The sequence below is a fragment of the Miscanthus floridulus genome, chromosome 3 (assembly GCF_019320115.1).
Source record: "Miscanthus floridulus cultivar M001 chromosome 3, ASM1932011v1, whole genome shotgun sequence".
Classification (NCBI taxonomy): Eukaryota; Viridiplantae; Streptophyta; class Magnoliopsida; order Poales; family Poaceae; genus Miscanthus; species Miscanthus floridulus.
In genome coordinates this window covers 133,545,636-133,564,741 of record NC_089582.1, presented here as the reverse complement: position 1 = coordinate 133,564,741, position 19,106 = coordinate 133,545,636, and the positions used below count along the sequence as shown (strand labels likewise).

General features: G+C 46.8%; 1 protein-coding gene across 1 annotated transcript; it reads left to right on the top strand.

Annotated features, from left to right (window-relative positions):
* Nucleotides 1-16,257: 16,257 nt before the first annotated feature.
* On the top strand, nt 16,258-17,875 carry LOC136547019 (ethylene-responsive transcription factor ERN1-like). Its single transcript, XM_066538986.1, has one exon. It carries the CDS (start codon nt 16,570-16,572, stop codon nt 17,512-17,514), a length of 945 nt encoding a protein of 314 aa, XP_066395083.1. The 5' UTR covers nt 16,258-16,569; the 3' UTR covers nt 17,515-17,875.
* Nucleotides 17,876-19,106: the final 1,231 nt, after the last annotated feature.

Genomic DNA, 19,106 nt, shown 5'->3' with positions numbered 1-19,106 from the left:
TGTAAGAGGTGTGAAGAAGCTTGTCATTGGTTCAAACCGGACTTGAAAGCTTAGGCAAGTCAATTTAGTTCAAGTCAATCATAGAAGCTCATGATAGTGATAAGAGTACAAGCACAAGACAACAGTGCAAATGGATATCTAGTTTGTATGTTTCAAATGGTATTTAGACTCAAGTATTTTATGAAGAATCTACAAATAATGTCTAGATCAACTCACAAGTGATATCCTAAAAGTGGTACTCATGAAGATAGCAAATGTTCAAGAAATGGTCTTTATTGATAAATCAAACAAGTGGTTCCAAACTAGAAGATTCTTTCAAGTGGTATCTACTTCATACAAGTGGTATTACATCTATATATGATATCAACCATGAAAGACGATGGTTCCACAAGTGATCCTCAACTTTAAGTGATCATCAAATGAAGAATGCATCCCTCAACTACAAGAGCTCAAGTGTATCAAATGGATGACTCATGCTATCACATAGGGGGAGATATACCACAAATTGATATCAAGATCAAAGATCCTATATGTGGTATTTCAAGAAGCCCTACACAAGATACAAGTGATACAAGTTACAAGTAGTGTCATTCCAACAATCATGAAGATGTCCATAAAAATGCAAGATTCAAACCTCAACCATCTACCCCAAATGTATACCTTTGCATCAATGAGAAGCACACCTTTTATGGAAATTGATGACAAAGGGGGAGAGATTGTACAAAGATATGAAAGCCTTTATAGGGGGGAGAGATAAATTGTGTAAGGGGAGAGATAAGATATGAAAGGAGGTTGGACATGAATATGGACAAAGAGGGAGCAACATTGAAGAAAAAGAGATAGATCAAAATTCTTGGACAAGAGAAGCACACAAGTAGGGGGAGCAAGCTCATGAACTTTGATTGATTGCATTTGATATGTGCATATTCATGTGCTTGCTTGCATTGCATAAGCTTTCAAATTCAATATGAATGCTTCTGTGGTGTATGCTAGTTGTAGAACTTGAATGATGATTTGATAACTAGCATGCTTAGGATGATAGCTAGACACTTGGTATGTTTTTCAAGTAATGCTAGTACCTTGCTTTTAATGTTGATCTTACAAGGTATCTAGTGCTTGTATTTCCAAGTGATATCTAGCTAACTGAAGGGACCGTGACGCCTAAGAGGGGGGGGGGGGGTTAATTAGGCAACTTAAAATTATAACTCTAAACTTTGGCCTCTTTTTCTAACCCTAGCAAAACCTATGCAATAGATAAACTATCTATATGTGCAACTACGGTTTTGCTAGTGTGTTGCTAGTGTGTTGCTATCTCTACCGCAAACGTAGTAAAGTAATCAATGTAAATGCGGAAGCTAAAGAGCAAGGTAGAGATATGCAAACTCCCGTCGACGACTCCGGTTTTTACCAAGGTATCGAGAAGCGCGCAAGCTTCCCCTACTCCTCGTTGGAGCCCCTCGCAAGGAATCCCTCGCAAGGGCCAAGCTCCCGGTCAGGTAACTCCATGGATAGCCTCAGGCCTTCCCCACGCGCAAGTGGGTCTCCAATGTGCCTCTCGGTAAGCCTCTCCCGGATGCTTCCCGCCGTCTTCACTATCAAGCTTTCGGCTGAAACGCCGCAGGCCTTGTTCCCTCCGGTACACGGTGGCGGCCACACCACAAATGCGGTTGGTGTGATCTCGCAAGACTTCAAGCCCCTCCAATGTACAACACTTGTGCTCGCAAGCATGGGGTGGCAAGAGGTATGCAAACCTCACTAAACACTAGGCAAACACCTAGAGCAAGCGCATAAGCGGTGGTCTAATCAACTTAAGCACTTCGCAAAGCACTTATGCTAATCACCTAATAAAACACTAAGCACTATGCATGTGGAGATCACTAGAATGGTGTATCAACACTCTTGGTATATTTCCTCAGCTCCACTACTGTCAAATGGCCAGTTGGGGGTTGTATTTATAAGCCCCACTGAGAAAGTAGCCGTTGGGGTCGAACTCCCGCGAAATTGCTACTGACCGGACGCTGAATCGTCCTGACCGGACGCGTCCGGTCGTCCCGACCATTGAGCCGACAATACACTGATCGGACGCTGGCCAGTGTCCGGTCGCCTGCCACCGGACGCGTTCGGTCGCAGATGTGCTGCTCTGGAACCTTACTATAATTGATCGGACGCTGCTGTCCTGCGTCCGGTCGGTTGCCGCCAGCGTTTGGTCGCCTGTCTACTGAGTCCTCTACCCAGCGTCCGGTCGCTTGTCCAGCGTCCGGTCCATCGTCCGGTTACCTAGTTTCTTCGTGATCTTGCGTACGGCTTGGTTCCAATCTTCATGCTTGGACTTTGCTTGATCTTTTGGGTCTTCTTTTGTGCTCCTAAGGTCTTGCTTGAGGTGTTGATCATCGGATCATCACATCACCTTCGTCCAAGTTATGTCTTGCACCCTATTGAACTACAAAGCAAACACTTGCAAATACATTAGTCTAATTTGGTTGTGTTGGACATCAAACACCAAAATCCAAAGTAAATGGGCCAAGGGTCCATTTTCCTTATAATCTCCCCATTTTTGGTGATTGATGCCAACACGACCAAAGCAAGCAAATAATAAGAATTTGGAAGATTAAAAGACTACCTACTTGCTAGGATGCAATGCAAAGGGCAAGTTTATTGGATACTTAAAGATATCAATTAAAATCAAATAAGATATTAAGGGATACCAATTGAAGTCAATTGTAAGATACCAATTGAAACTTTTACTTAAACGATTGTCTTGCCCTTGCAAATGTCCCCATGTGATATTATGGATTAAAGCCTAGCTTTCTAAAAAAATCTCCCCCATTACTTAGACTAACCCATAATTCACTTTCCTCCCTTTCTCGGACCATTACTACTTGTAACTAAATGCTTGTCTTTGGTCCTTCAAATTCTCCCCCTTTGGCATCAAACACCGAAAAGGAAGACATTAGTAGCACAAGAGAGGGTCAAATTTCATGATCCTTTATATATAGAGTGAAATGGATCACAAGATTTGACTCTCACATTATATAGACTAAGCTCCCCCTAAATGTATGCATACCTATGGTAGAAAGCAAGGCATATGCATACTTAGCAATTTATTGTACAAGAGAGTTTAATCTATATAATGCATGGAGAAAGCATATAAATATGAAATGAGATCAATATGATGATGCCAATTGACGAATGATGCTTAACTCCGGGGACTCCAATTTCCTTACAATGAGACTGCTACACATGTGATAGATTTGAAAAAAAAATGATACCATTTGAAAAAAGTGTTAGTCTCAGGGCATCCAACTTGTAGATTAAGCTCCCCCTAAATTTGTGCACACAAGTGTTGAATACTTGTAAAATTTGTGCACATTGATTTAAGTATCAAAATACCACTTGAAAGATGGTATTTGGGAGAGATTATCTACAATTTGGACTTTGGAACATATTAGATAAATAAATGTAAAACAAGCTATGTGCCGTGCTTCTAAACAATTTTAAACCCTGTAGGTTTGCTCCAAGGGTTGATAATGAAACCGAGCAAGCCGACCATATGATATACCTATTGAATGCATGACAAAAGATTAAGCATGTAAATGCAAACATAGGCATGAAAGATAACTAGCTGCTTTAAGAGTATACCAATTGTAAAACAATGCCAATTGAAAAAAATACTAAATGAAAGTAAATGACATCTAGTTACCTAACATGGGAAGGGGAATTTGGGTCCATAGTATTCACTAACCCACTTGGCAATGATTTTGTCCATCATGATGCACCCCATGAAATGCACCCATACTTTGCCAAGTCTCCAAATTCCCCGACGTCTGACGGACTTCTCACTTCCCTTTCGGGATCCAAACCTTCTTGGTGCTCTTCATGTTTGAGATGATTTCCTTTGGCACCCAAAAGCGTTTGACCCCATTGTTGTTGGCTTGCTTGTTCACCTTGATGGCCACCACCTTGTCATTTTTCTTCTTCTTCAAGAGATAAGGTGTGGAGGCCTTCTTGTCCACCTTGTTGGTGTAGGTGTTGGAGAGCTTGCTTGTTTGCTTTTTCTCCTTCTTCTTTGCTCCTCCCCCATTCTTCACCTTGCACTCATAGGACTTGTGACCTTCCTTGTGGCACACGTAACAAACCACGGTTTGTCCTTCATCAAGCTTCTTCACTCCCTTGACGGTGTTATCTTGATGAAGTTGGGTTTGCTTCGCCTTGCCTTTCACTTGAGTCAAGTCCTTGGTGAGGCGAGCTACTTCTTGCTTGAGTTGCTCATTCTCCTTTGCCACCGTTTGTGTGCATGTATCTACAACAACTTTCTCAACACAAACTTGGTTGCACAAAGGTGAGTCTAAACATAAATCATGGCTAGAAGTAGAGGCATCCTTTTTAGACATGTTAATGATAGAACTTTTATTTTTAGATGCCTTGGTGGGGATTGTGCTAATGGCTTCAAGATTAGCAACTTTATTAGTTAGCTCATCACAATGTTTGCACATGATTTTCATTTTAGCAAGCAAACTATTATATGCTTCTTGTGAGCTAACTAACTTTTCTTTTAATTTTTCATTTTTCTTTTCAAGTTGCTCATCATTGATTGTGCATGCATTTGTTGTTACACTAGCCTCAAGTTTCTCAATTTTAGTAGATAGTTCAACATTGAGATTAGCAAAGTTCTCATATTGTTCAAGCAAGGTTTTGTATGCTTTTTGTGAACTATCTAGCTTTTCAGTTAAGCTTTTGAGCTTCTTTTGTTGACTAGTGCAAGCTTTAGCAAATTTAAGATTTTCTTGCACAAGTTCATGATAAGAAGGCATGTCCTCATCACTATCACTCTCACTAGAGGAAGAGCTTTCGTTACCTCGTGCCATAAGGCACACACGAGAGGAGCTTGATGATGAGTGCTTGCGGCCTCGCCTCTTGTGATGGGGTTCTTCTTCACTTGAAGAATCATCCCATGATCTTATTGATGTAAGGGCTTGGTTCTTGTATGCCTTCTTTTTTGTCTTGGGTGTGGGCTTGTTTGGACAAACTTCCACAAAGTGCCCCAACTCGCCGCATCCATAGAATCCTCTCTTTCTATGCTCTTTTCTTTGATTTGTGAAAATGAGATCTTGAATTTGGATGGGCACACCCTTGACATTGAGCCTTTGGATCATCTTTTCCACCTTGTTGATTAATTTGATTGATTCTTCATCAAGATCGGAGGTGGAGGAGGAAGATTGATCATCACTTGAATCTTTATCATCATCATCGTCCTTATCTTCTTCTTTACTTGAGGAGCTTGAGCTTGAGCTTGACTCAACTTTCTTGCCCTTCATCTTTTTCTTCTCGCTACAAGCGAGAGCTTTGTCTTTGCTTGATGAAGATGCTTTTCCTTGACCCATCTTACGTGATATTTCAAATGCCACTAGCTTGCCAATGACAATGCCCGGGGTCATGGTGCTCAAGTTCTCCATGTTGTGAAGGATGGTGATGATGCTTGCATATTTCTTTTGTGGTAGAATGGAGATGATCTTCCTCACGATGTCCGCATCATCTAGCTTTAATAATCCTATTGAATGGAGCTCATTGATAATTAGATTCAATCGAGAATACATATCACGAACAAGCTCATCATCATTTATAGCAAAGGAATCATAATTTTGCTTGGCTAGACAATGTTTTTGCTCATAGACATTACTTGTGCCGTCATGAAGCTCTTGGAGTTTTAACCAAATTTCATGTGCCGTATTTAAGGTGAACACTTGGTTAAACACATCCATGCTAAAAGATTCAAACAAGCAATTCTTAGCTCTAGCATTGAAATGCATTTCTTTTTCATCACTCTTTGTGGGCTTTTCAGGATTCTTAATGGGTTTCATCCCGTCACGAGTGACTCTCCATACACCTAAATCAACCGCCTCAAGGTGGCAGGCCATTCTTGCTTTATAGTAAAGGAAGTTAGTGCCATCAAATTATGGAGGCCTAGCGGTATCCATCCCAACCACTCTACAATAGCGTCGGCTCAACGGTGGTTAAGCCAAAGGTCCAAAAATGAGCCAACCGGCTCTGATACCAATTGAAGGGACCGTGACGCCTAAGAGGGGGGGGGGTTAATTAGGCAACTTAAAATTCTAACTCTAAACTTTGGCCTCTTTTTCTAACCCTAGCAAAACCTATGCAATAGATAAACTATCTAGATGTGCAACTACGGTTTTGCTAGTGTGTTGCTAGTGTGTTGCTATCTCTACCGCAAACGTAGTAAAGTAATCGATGTAAATGCGGAAGCTAAAGAGCAAGGTAGAGATATGCAAACTCTCGTCGACAACTCTGGTATTTTTACTGAGGTATCGAGAAGCGCGCAAGCTTCCCCCTAGTCCTCGTTGGAGCCCCTCGTAAGGAATCCCTTGCAAGGGCCAAGCTCCCGGTCAGGTAACTCCATGGATAGCCTTGGGCCTTCCCCACGCGCAAGTGGGTCTCCGATGTGCCTCTCGGTAAGCCTCCCCCGGATGCTTCCCGTCGTCTTCACTATCAAGCTTTCGGCTGAAACGCCGCGGGCCTTGTTCCCTCTGGTACACGATGGCGGCCACACCACAAACGCGGTTGGTGTGATCTCGCAAGACTTCAAGCCCCTCCGATGTACAACACTTGTGCTCGCAAGCACGGGGTGGCAAGAGGTATGCAAACCTCACTAAACACTAGGCAAACACATAGAGCAAGCGCATAAGCGGTGGTCTAATCAACTTAAGCACTTCGCAAAGCACTTATGCTAATCACCTAATAAAACACTAAGCACTATGCATCTGGAGATCACTAGAATGGTGTATCAACACTCTTGGTATGTTTCCTCAGCTCCACTACTGTCAAATGGCCGGTTGGGGGTTGTATTTATAAGCCCCACTAAGAAAGTAGCCGTTGGGGTCGAACTCTCGTGAAACTGCTACTGACCGGACGTTGAATCGTCCTGACCGGACACGTCCGGTCGTCCCGACCGTTGAGCCGACAATACACTGATCGGACGCTGGCCAGCGTCCGGTCACCTGCCACCGGACGCGTCCGGTCGCAGATGTGCTGCTCTGGAACCTTACTGTAATCAATCGGACGCTGCTGTCCTGTGTCCGGTCGGTTGCCGCCAGCGTCCGGTCGCCTGTCTACCGAGTCCTCTGCCCAGCGTCCGGTCGCTTGTCCAGCGTCCGGTCCATCGTCCAGTTACCTGGTTTCTTCACGATCTTGCGTACGGCTTAGTTCCAATCTTGATGCTTGGACTTTGCTTGATCTTTTGAGTCTTCTTTTGTGCTCCTAAGGTCTTGCTTGAGGTGTTGATCATCGGATCATCACGTCACCTTCGTCCAAGTTACGTCTTGCACCCTATTGAACTACAAAGCAAACACTTGCAAATACATTAGTCCAATTTGGTTGTGTTGGACATCAAACACCAAAATCCAAAGTAAATGGGCCAAGGGTCCATTTTCCTTACACTAACCATGGTGCTAAGGATGAACTTAAAGGTGCAACTCCGATTAGTACATGCTTCAAAGGTTTATTCTATACACCTTAGCATCATTTTGTAGTAATTACTCTCCCACATTTTTAATCTATGCATATGTGCGAGCTTCAAATCAAACACTCTAGCACATATGTAGGGGGAGCTAATACTACCATTTCGGATTTGTGGTACTTGTCAAAAATCATTTTCACATGGTAAAATTGCTTGGGCAAGCAACATGAATCCAAAAGAGCTTAATTTCCATATCTTTGTAAAGTTGTCATCAATTACCAAAAAGGGGGAGATTGAAAGGTCATTGTGTGGTTTTGGTAATTGAGTGACAACCTAGGTGGACTAATTGTGTTTATGTGAGATACATAGGTGATTAGTCCACAGGTACATGTGTGTGAGCAACATATGCCATGAAGGTGAAAATGGCTTGGAGATGTTGCAAAGCTCACACATGTGAAGATGAAGGAGCTTAAATGCACATGAGACATGACATTGAGTCATGTGATCAAGGTGGAGAAGATCAAGACAAGACTTGGCTTGATGGACCGGTTGCAAGCGTGAAGGGCAAGTCGGAGGCTTTGGAGCAATGGACCGTGTGGCGGTGAAGCTTGAGCAAGACTTGGCGCCGATGGACGAAGGCAACGGTGAAAAGCAAGTAAAGTCAAGATCGATGAACCAATATGATCACATGATGATATTTAGTGGATCATATCATTGTTGATCGTGTTGGTGCATGTGTTGCATCGACATTGGAGGAGATGGAATGGAATGCGCAAGGCAAAGGTATAACCTAGGGAATTTCATTTCACCGGTCATAGGTGTGTAGAGAAGTTTATGACCGGGTTTAGGATAGATGGCCGTACTATCAAGAGGGGCAAACTTGTTTGCATATCGGTCATCTAGTGCCACTCGAGTGATCTAACTTTGCATCGTCGCTAGGATCGAGTGGCGTGGCAAGTTGAGTGGCTAATCCTTTGAAAAATGATTGTGAAAATGCTAACACACATACACATGATGGTGTACACTTGGTGGTGTTGGCACATTTGCAAAGGTGAAGAAGTTGATGATGAAAACGAGTGAGTCGCGCTGGTTACAGAGTGACCGGACGCTTCCGGTATGGTGACCGGACACGTCCGGTATGGCGGCATACTCAGCGATCGGACGCGTCCGGTCACCACACCGGACGCGTCTGGTGTGAGTCAGAGAAAACAGTGTTCGGCAGTGCAGTCGATCAGACGCTGGAAGCGTCCGGTCCGGTGTGACTGGACACGTCCGGTCATCAGAGGATGCTTACTGTACTCGACCGGACGCTGAGGCTCAGCGTCCGGTTAGTTTCTAACAGACGCGTCCGGTCGGTCCTGGAGGCTTACTGGACTCGACCGGACACAGCGGCTGAGCGTCCGGTCATTTCATGCTGAGCGTCCGGTCATCTTGTCAGAGAGCCGTTGGAGGCAATGGTCGGACACGTGGCGGTCAGGCAGCTACCGGACATGTCCGGTATAGCGACCAGACACATCCGGTATGCACGGCCGGTGCGTCCGGTGCTGCGTCCGGTCGGCCCGAAAAATGCCCAATGAAGGGGTAACGGCTAGTTTAGCCCATGGGGCTATAAATAGAAGTGGCCTTCGGCCATGGCTGGTGCTGAGCACCTTGGGGGACTTTGTGTCCATGCTTGAGAGTGCTTAGGAGCCCTTCATCTCACACATACTTGATAAGTGATCATCCGATTGTGTGAGTGAGCGATTCTAGTGCGATTGCATCGTGAGGTTGCATCGAGTGGCACTTGGTGATCGAGTTGCAAGCTGGTGGTGCTTGTTACTCTTGGAGGTTGCCACCTCCTAGACGGCTTGGTGGTGGTCTCCGTCGAAGCCCGCAAGAAGCTTGTGCGGCGCTCCAGAGAAGTGCTTGTGAGGGGCACTTGTGCTCGCCCCAAGGGAGTCGCGAAGAGCAACTTTAGTAAAGCGTGTCATTGAGATACCCTCACTCAAGGGGTAGGTTCTTGTGGCGCCTGACGTGCGGGCTTAGCGGGTGATGCTAATTAGCCGCCGAACCACCAAGTGAGCGGTCGACACAACGGGGACTAGCGTGTTGGCAAACACGTGAACCTCGGGAGAAAAATCATCGTGTCAACCTTGTTCTTCCTGTTGGTTTGCATCCCTATTACACAAGCTTGCAATTACTTTTATACATATTAAGCTTGTGTAGTTGCTCTTGTAATTAGATAGCTTGTGTAGCTTGCTAATTACCTTCTTGCTTGTGTAGCATAGAAGTAGCTCCCTTGCGTGGCTAATTTGGTTTGTGTAACCTTGTTAGTCACATTACTTAGTTTGTGTAGCTAAGTATTTGCGCTCTCTAATTTGGCATTGGTTGCCTTGTTATTGAGCATTGCTAGTGAGGTTAGTTGGCTTTGTGCTTTTGCTTACTAGCATGTGTAGGAGCTCCCTTGTTGCTTAAAGTACTAGAAGCATAGGTTTGTGTGACCTTGCTCCTAGAATTGGTTAGGTGAGCTTTAGCTAGCCCGGCACCTTTGTTGCTTGATTAGTATCTTTGGAAGGTGCTAAAGAACATAGATAGAGGGGCGTAGTCTTGGCTAGACCAATCGTCTTAATTCCGCACTTATTTCGGTTAGCCAACGTGATTAATTTTAGAAAAGACTATTCACCCCTCCTCTAGTCCGCCATCTCGACCCTTCAGCCGTTCCTTGACCTAACCCACATCCTGCATCTCGCCGACATCGCCTTCGCCACCGCTCGCGCTCACCGCCACCGCCGCACGCCATCACGCCTCCGCGCCCCCGCACCTTCGCGCACCACCGCCCGCGCCTCCACGCGCTGCCGCTCGCGCCCGAGTCGCCGTCGCGCGCCGCTGCCGCCACGCCCTGCTCCCCATGCCAGCACCGCCATCTCACAGCAGTGCCTTGCTCCCCGCGCTAGCGCCACCATCTCACTGCCGCGCCCTGCTCCCGCGCCACTATTGCCCCTGCGCGCGCAGTTCTCCAGCGCCGCCGAGCAAGCCCGTGCCCTATCATCGCCAAGTCCCTGCCCTAACGCCGTCGGTGTCCTAGCCACTGCTCACCCTGCCTATTCACCACAGTGCATCACCAATCCATGCCACTGCAAACCCTAGCCGACCTGGTGGTTCCCCGCGTGTCGCTTCTTTTCTCTTCGGATCGCCGGTTCGTCAGGTAGCAAGCCCTCGGTTTCTATTTCGTACCTAATTGCTTGCTTTCTTAGGGTTTCGTTTCTCTAGATGAATAATTAAGATTATCTGTATATCCTCTATTCTATCATGCAGCGAGTCAGTGCCGTTGAGGTCATACTTGCAGTTGTCAGTCAACTCGGGGCCAAGCTCACGAGTACGGATCGAGGCCAAGCCTCGGAAGTGATAGTTGGTAGTTGTTTCTTTTCAGCAGCAGTTGCTCTTTTTAGATCCAACCAATGGTTCACGTCAAGAATGTTGGAGGTGGTCCCGGAGAAGAGGATCCGAGGCGTCCGCCTCGCTTGCCTGCAGATCCAAAAGGCAAGGCGACAAAGAAGCTGGCAACAAAGAAGTGCAAGTATCCAGATGCAGATACAGCTAGAGCAGCCGCAGTTGTAGAGGCCGCAGAGCGTGTCGAGAGAGGAGGTACTCGCAGTGGAGTCTAGATCGTAGATCAGCTTTCACCAGAAGCGAGGGCTACACTTGAGCAGGTTGAGCGCCTTCATGGTGGTCCACCTAGGACTCTCATGATTGAAGAACGACGTGTTGCCATTGATGAGAGTCAGCCTCAGGGGGAGTCACAGCAGCAGGAGCCACAGGCAGCAGAGCAGACTCAGGAGGGACATTAGGCCCAGGAGACAGAGCAGGCACCTTAGCCATAGCTTCGCCGCTCTGGTCGTACCCGTGTTCCAGTCACACCGAGGGCAGACACACAGCGGAGGGGGTCTCGTCCACCGCCTAGACCACAGGATTTGCCTCTAGTGACTCATCTAGATATGAGGGCCACCACGGCCAAGCAGGTGCAGCAGCTCAGATTTGTGGAGTTTGAGCAGTGGTTTCCGCCGAGGCGAGATGAGCGTGCATCAGAGGGCTTCTACACACCACTGCAGGAGGATTTCTATAATGCATATCTTAACAGTGGAGTTGTTTTAAGATCTTAGAGGGTATGCAACATAGAGTCTATTGTTGTAGCAGCTAGAGAGCACATTCGCCCCTACCTTTCTTACTTGCCAGGGTTGACAGACTTACTTGGATGGACAGGATTGTATGTTCCATCTTGGGTCCGTCAGTTCTATGCTTCTCTCTGGATTGACCCACAGCATAGATTCATACACTTTGCATTCAGTGGCAGAGATTACAGGCTGACAAGCACTAGGGCTAGAGAGATACTCAGGCTTCAGGAGCAGCCCGTCTGGCTACATGAGGTTTGCTATGGACATACAGCGCCCCCAGACGTCCTCATGGCGGGATGGTGCCCCCTACTGATCTAGTCCACCACTGCTTAACAGAGCCAATCGACGAGAGGTCTAGCAGGACACCCAGTGATCTTACTCCCACTACTAGAGTGCTTGATGCCATTATGAGGAGGACACTGCTTCGAGAATAGGGTATCACGAGGGCTTGACTCGCATCCAGTTGTGGCTACTGAACTGTCTGATGCAGCAGACAGTGTTTGATATTTGGGATCTCCTTCTATCAGAGATGGAGGACATTATTGCTGAGGGGTTCAGGGGTCATCGACAATTGTCCTATGCCCACTGGATCGCGTTTCTTATTCACAAGGCAGTTACAGTGAGGCCGCCTGAGATGCTAGCTGAGTACAGTGGTGCTACTACAGAGTTTCTTGCATATAATCTGACTCAGATGATTCACCATAGTACACCGAGTGCACCTAGCCAGCCGCGTCGTCGTCTAGAGGTGCTGAGACTAGAGCCCATTAGGATGATACTATCAGGGGTATAACAGCTATTGAGGAGGAGCAGTTAGATGCTCAACAGGAAGGGATGGTCGAGAACGACCCCAGCAACAGCTCAAATGAGGACTACCACGATATCCCTCAGATGCCTCCTCGACGACATGATCATGAGACCGGTAGCTCTAGTTTAGCTCCATCTACACCGTAGACTGACCCCGCTCTACTTGCCATACTTGAGCGGATGAGGCAGGATCAGGCTCGCCAGGCTCAGGAGACCGCCGCCACGTTTGCCCAGTTCCAGACTCGACATGATGAGTTTTAGCGGTAGCAGCAGGCCATACAGCAGCAGCAGCAGGCCATGCATCAGCAACAGCTCCTCATGCAACAGTAGCTCCTTAGATTTATGCAGCATGTAGTGACAGCTATTGGGGTTCCACCACCACAACCTTCACCCCAGCTTGGTCAGCCTGCCACCACTTCTATGACTCCAGCGTTACAGCCCAGTGGGCTTTAGAGTCAGGGATAGCCACCAGCACAGTTTGCTTCTCCTACAGAGCAGGTGTCCCAATGGTTCGCTTCGCCAGTGCTAGCCCCACAGTTCACACCTCTCCAGACGGGCTTCACACCGGCTCAAACTTCCTCGCTGCTAGTACCAGAGACCACAGTGTCTAGGAGCCTTGGTGCATCTTTCAGTGAGTTGATAGGGCAGCCTACTCCGCCATATTTGCATGTCTCAGGTCCTTCTCTCATTGCACCTATTATCGGGCTACAGAGATGCTCCCTTCGTCAGTGGCATCATCAGAGTCAGCTGCTCCAGTCATACCTGCACAGTCTATAGTAGCTCCAGTTGTTGATCCGACCCAGACCACTTCAGCGTCGCTTCTAGCTACAGAGGGTTAGACAGCTCAGAGCTCCGGTTCAGATGATGATGGCACTCAGTTCCAGCTTACTCCTCGTACCACAACGTTCGACTCGTCCGCTACAGCCCCGCCGATCGACCCTTAGGTTTTGGTGTTTGACGCCAAAGGGGGAGAGGGATCGAGTATGCTAGACTTAGGGGAAGCGACTTAGGGGGAGCTTAGTTTACTTATACTATCTATTATATTTGGTTTTCATGTTTGATACACTATTATGCATTCATCGTGTGTTTACTTTTATGCATTAAACTATTTATGTGATAGTGATATCTACGTGATCGTGATATATGACATGTGTGCTCTCTACTTTGAATTAGTTATATGTCATATCACTTGTGCTATGCTCATTTGCTTTGCTTCCACGTTTCACTCCGATGCAAATAAGCTTCCTTACTTGTACTCATGCTTATTTCATATCCTTTGAGTACATCATGTTGGCTTGGGTCATATAAGCTTGCCTAACTCTTTTGTTCTTATTGCCAAAAGCTTATATGAACCAAGCATGTTAAAAACCTCATCTCTTTCACATACTCGAGGTGGTATTGTCATCAATCATCAAAAAGGGGGAGATTAAAAGCATCTAGGCCCCTAGTTGGGTTTCAGTGATTAATGACAATACGTGATTACTGTGACTAACGTGTGTTTTGCAGAGGCAATCAAGTTAGGTCACAGTAATGAAGATCGATTGGGCAATCATGGTGGTCATGCCTCTACGATGGAAATCATTTTGGTTTTTAAAGGATGGACGACAAGGTTAAGGATGGACTAGTTCTAAGTGTCATTTGGAGTTGAAGAGACACTTAGAGTAGTTTAGGACTTTGTTTTTCCTTTGGCCGTACTATTAAGGGGGGTATGGATGGGTAGCTTGACCTAGGTGAGTCTAGTGAGTTAGGTGTGGTGCACACTTGCTAAATCTAGCACTAGGTAGCTCCAAAATAGCCCTTAGATCCAATGGAGCAAACTTCATTCACGTATGATCGAGAGTTGGAAGTGAATGGAGGGTCAAATACTGACCGGACGTTGGCTCCGGTGTGACCGAACGCTGGCTCAGGGTCCGGTCAGTTCATTTGACCAAGGTGTTTTTGTCTGGTGCGACCTGACGCTGAGAGGTCAAGTGACCGGACGCTGAGGGCCAGCGTCCGGTCGACTCCAGTAAGGTTCTAGAGAGGGAAAATCACGACCGGACGCGTCCGGTCAGTGTTGACCGGACGCTGGCCAGCGTCCGGTCACACTGTAAACACTGGAGTTCGGGGTGAACTGACCGACGCGTCCGGTCAACTTGACCGGGGCGTCCGGTCACCCCGTAGAGACACATAACGGTTCGTTTTTCAGCCCATGTTATAAATACTTCCCCCACTCGTGTGTGGGGGTACTTTTGCTCATTTCAACAGCTGAGAAATATCCTTGAGAGTGCCAAGAAGAGCAAGGTCCTAGTGAGGTGATTGAGATTTGAGAATCCCAAAGAGAGCCCTCATTAGTGAGATCAAGAGTAGCAAAGTGTGCATCCATCCTTCTCATTAGGCTTGTCGTGATCAAGTGAGAGTTTGTGCTTGTTACTCTTGGTGATCGCCATCACCTAGACGGCTTGGTGGTGATTGGGAGCTTGGTGATCATCCGACGGAGCTTGTGGATGACCAAACTCAAGTTGTGAGCGGTTGTGGGTGATTCACCGCGACGGAGTTTCGAAGAATCAATCCGTAGAGAGCACTTGATTCTTGCGCGGATTAAGGGGGAGCTACACCCTTGCGAATGAGGACTAGTGGGGAGTGGCGACCTCCGATACCTCGGCAAAACATCGCCGTGTTCCTCCTTCTCTCTTTACTTTGAGCATTTACTTTGAGCAATTCAATTCTTATCATTTACATTACTAGAATTGCCATGCTAGAGTAGGATTGGAACCTAGGGTGCCAAACTTTTGTGCGTTAGATCAATAGAAACATTTTCTAGGCACAGGGGGTTAATTGGGCTAACCGTAGAGTTTAATTATTGCAAAGAAATTTAGAATTAACCCAATTCATCCCTACTCTTGGGCATCTTGATCCTTTCACTTTGAAATGTGTTTGAAGTACTATAAAGCTTACTTGTAAGCATTTAATACTACGAAAAACAATTTGGGGTGGCTGAATATGTTATCAGTACAAAATATGCTCTGAAAAATTGAAGGGCTCCCAAAATTGAACTAACAAAGGACAAAACTACATCATCCAATGACGGAGGAAGACTTGGTTGATAGCAGTATTTGTGAAGAAACAAGATAAACAAAGCACAAGTGGCGTGGTTGATGAAAAGTTCAGCCGTTTCTACTTGGTATCCTGATCATCGTCACCATTCTCTCTAATGCTGCCATATGGCGGGCTATGGAGCATATCAGACCCGGTCTCATGTTAGTGGCTTGACTAGAGAGGTAATGGTAAACTACGGAAGAACTAGTCCAATCAGTGTCCTGAAAGTTTTCGGTTAAGGTAATGCATGCTGGTGTAGACGTCGTAATTTAAGTCACAAGGAGAAGTAGACCCCTTGACTGATGCTTCCAAGCTTTACCTGCTGGTGGTGATTTGGCATAGTAGTGGGGAGCATGTACTTGCTCACCTCTAGTGTGCTTGTTGCCTGCCGCCTGCAGGCATGGATTCTAAAGTTTAAATTAAAAAATGAATTTCCATTCTATTGACTCAAAACCAAAATGTTTATCTTTAATATAGTAAGTATTGATCTCTCATATTGAACATGGATAATGATATTATTATGAGAATCCAAATGATACGCAATTCTCTTGCGTATTCGAGAAAAAAAAGAGAATCTAAATGATAGGAAACATGAAAAGTCAAAATAGTGGTGAGTGGTGATGCACTATAGCTACAAATTTCTCGATCTTGTTGATTGTATTCAGCAAAAACAAAAACTACTAAATTTTATTATTAAGTACAAAAGGACAGGCTTAGCTAGTTTGCTCACTGACAATGCAAGGGCAAAACCGAAAAACAAACTGAAAGGACAAAAGGATCCCTACAAGATGCCTTATCCCCCAAACACTCACTTCCATTTCCATGACATGATCATAGGCAGACCAGCATTTGACCAGCCTCTGACAGTAACCCCACAGGTTCCATTGCCAAGTGACTCGATGGATTCCTTGCAATCTGCGAGCCCTGAAATCCACTATAAATCCTCCCCCCTGTGCTCAACTGCTCACCACCAGCAGAAGTACCAAGCATCGACACCTGTCTTCCTCCTCCTCATCTCCAACCACTCCAACCAGCAGCTCAAAGTCAAGAAAGCTAGCCCACATGGAGCTCCTCCACTTCCAGGCGCAGCCACCAGTGTTCCAGCTCGAGGACTACAGCAGCTACTACTACTACTACCAGCAGGAGGCGGCGGCGCAGGCCAAGCCGTCCAAGCCACGGGGCCGGAAGAAGGGCAGCAACAACCACAGCAAGTTCGTCGGCGTCCGGCAGCGCCCGTCGGGCCGGTGGGTGGCGGAGATCAAGGACACCACGCAGAAGATCCGCATGTGGCTCGGCACCTTCGAGACCGCCGAGGCCGCGGCCAAGGCCTACGACGAGGCCGCCCGACTCCTCCGAGGCAGCGACGCCCGCACCAACTTCGCGCCGCGCATCTCTCCCGACTGCCCGCTCGCCGTCCGCATCCGCGGGCTCCTCCACCACAAGAAGATCAAGAAGGCCAAGGCCGCCGCCGCGAGCTCCTCCGCGGCCGCTGCCGCCGCCGCCAAGCAGCAGGCGTCGAGCTCCCCTGTTCCCACCTCAAGCAATAGTAATAGTCATAGTCATAGCACGAATAGTGCTTGTGGTGGTGGCTCCAGCAGCAGCAGCAGCTCCAGCTCCAGCAGCGCGGTCAGCTGCGACGACGCCATGGCCATGCAGCACGGCGGCATCGGCGCACTGGACGCCGGCGAGGTGTACCGGCCGGAGTTCGCCACCGCGGGTGCCGAGGAGTTCGATTCCTGGATGTTCGACTCGGCGTTCGGCCAGTTCCCGGCGCTGGACAGCTTCGCGGCCGTCGACGGCGCTGTCCCAGCCGCTGGCACCACGGAGGAGCCGGTCGCCGCCGCGACGCAGGGCGCCGAGATGGCCGAGTTCGAGCGGATCAAGGTGGAGCGGCGCATCTCGGCGTCGCTGTATGCTATGAACGGCCTGCAGGAGTACTTCGACCGGGTGCTCGACGCCTCCGCCTGCAACTCGCTCTGGGATCTCTCGCCGCTCTGCCATCATTAGCTTAGCTTCACCTCAACCGCGTGCGTCGTCGTTTCTTGCTCTCCCGCCTCTCTGCTGGGTGTTGGCCATTGTCGGGGAAAGTAACAAGTGTCAGGTGTATGTGCGTCTGCGGTGTAAAGAGGAACCCAAGAACATTAGAGGATCCTGCTCGTTGTAGTGTAGTCAGTCGATGCATTTTTGTGCCAAAATGCCTCAAATTTTGCCTTATGGAAAAGCAAATCATTGCACATTTCAATGTTCAGTATGCAGTTGCTCTTCTTGGTGATGACTGCAGAATGGCACTTATCTCAGAGTAGAGTACCACACTCTTGAATCTTGATGTACCTTTTGGATTTACGAAATTCAAGTCTGTGATCAACTTCGTGTAGATCGATCACCTAATCTTAACTTGTGTGTAGAAAATCAATTTCATCCTTTTTCCACAAATATTCGACCATAACTCACCCTGTTGCTAAAAACATGTGCAATCTGCCAGCTTTGGGGGAAAGAAATTTAGTGAGAACCATCCTTACCGGGATATGGTGAGGACTGTACAGCTGACAGGTGGCCCATGGAACATCTACAACCTGTTCGTTTCGTCGTAAACGATCGTGGATTATTTACTGCTGGCTAGTTTGGTGTGAGAGAAAAATATTATTCCAGTTTAGAATCCACGATCGTATACGAGCAAACGAACAGGCTGCTAATTTACCATGCGTGTGTTTAAAATGATATTGTGGCCCACCTATCAACTGCATGGTTCTCACCACATCCGGTACTGATGGTCTTCACCAATTTTTTTCCATTTTGGCAGGCACTTAAGCTGCAATGGCTCATGGCTGTACACCAGGGTTCAATCTCAAGGCAAATTAACCTACACGTGGATCGTGAATGCACTAGGAATTTTAGGGTCTACTAGATCACAAGAATTTGCTTCACAGAACAGAACTCCCTTTCCAAACAGGCCAGGTTTTCAGTAACCCGGGACCTTTTTTTCAAATTCAAATTTATCCTGTCTCCGTTTCTTTCTTTTTTTGAAATAGGTAAACTTGATAGTGGAAGATCTTGTTACTGAGATAGTGGCGAAACAGAGTTGATATTTCAAAGTTCAAAATTCAAACTTGGTTGCGGTCCCCTGGAAAAATGTCACCGTCGTTTACCGGGAGAAGAAATCTAAGCAGCGGCGTTTACTGGCTGAGCAAATTTTCCTACTGTTGACAACAACGGACCCTACATCTACAGGGTTGCCTTTTTTTTCCTGTCCCAATCGTATACATTCTAGGCCATTTCTTTTATAAAACAGGAGGTGGTGAAAACCCCTACTGAAAATTTATTAAAAAAAAGGAAAGAGCAAAGAACAATACAGAGTTCAAGAAACAAAAAAAGGTCAAAAAGAAAATAAGGGCTTGTTTGGATTGGAGGATTTTCATAGGAATTTCAAAGGAATCCAATTCCGATGTTTTGCTTACATCACATGGTGTTTGGAATGGAGGAAATAAAACATCCACTTCAAGCTCTTGGAAAAATTTTCTACATGTGAATGGAGGGATGAACAAGTCCTTATTCATTAGAATGGAGGAATAAACATGTTCTACTGTTCTGTGTTCCAAACA

Coding starts and splice junctions, on each gene's coding strand:
- LOC136547019 (XM_066538986.1), top strand. CDS start 16,570: ATGGAGCTCCTCCACTTCCAGGCGCAGCCACCAGTGTTCCAGCTCGAG.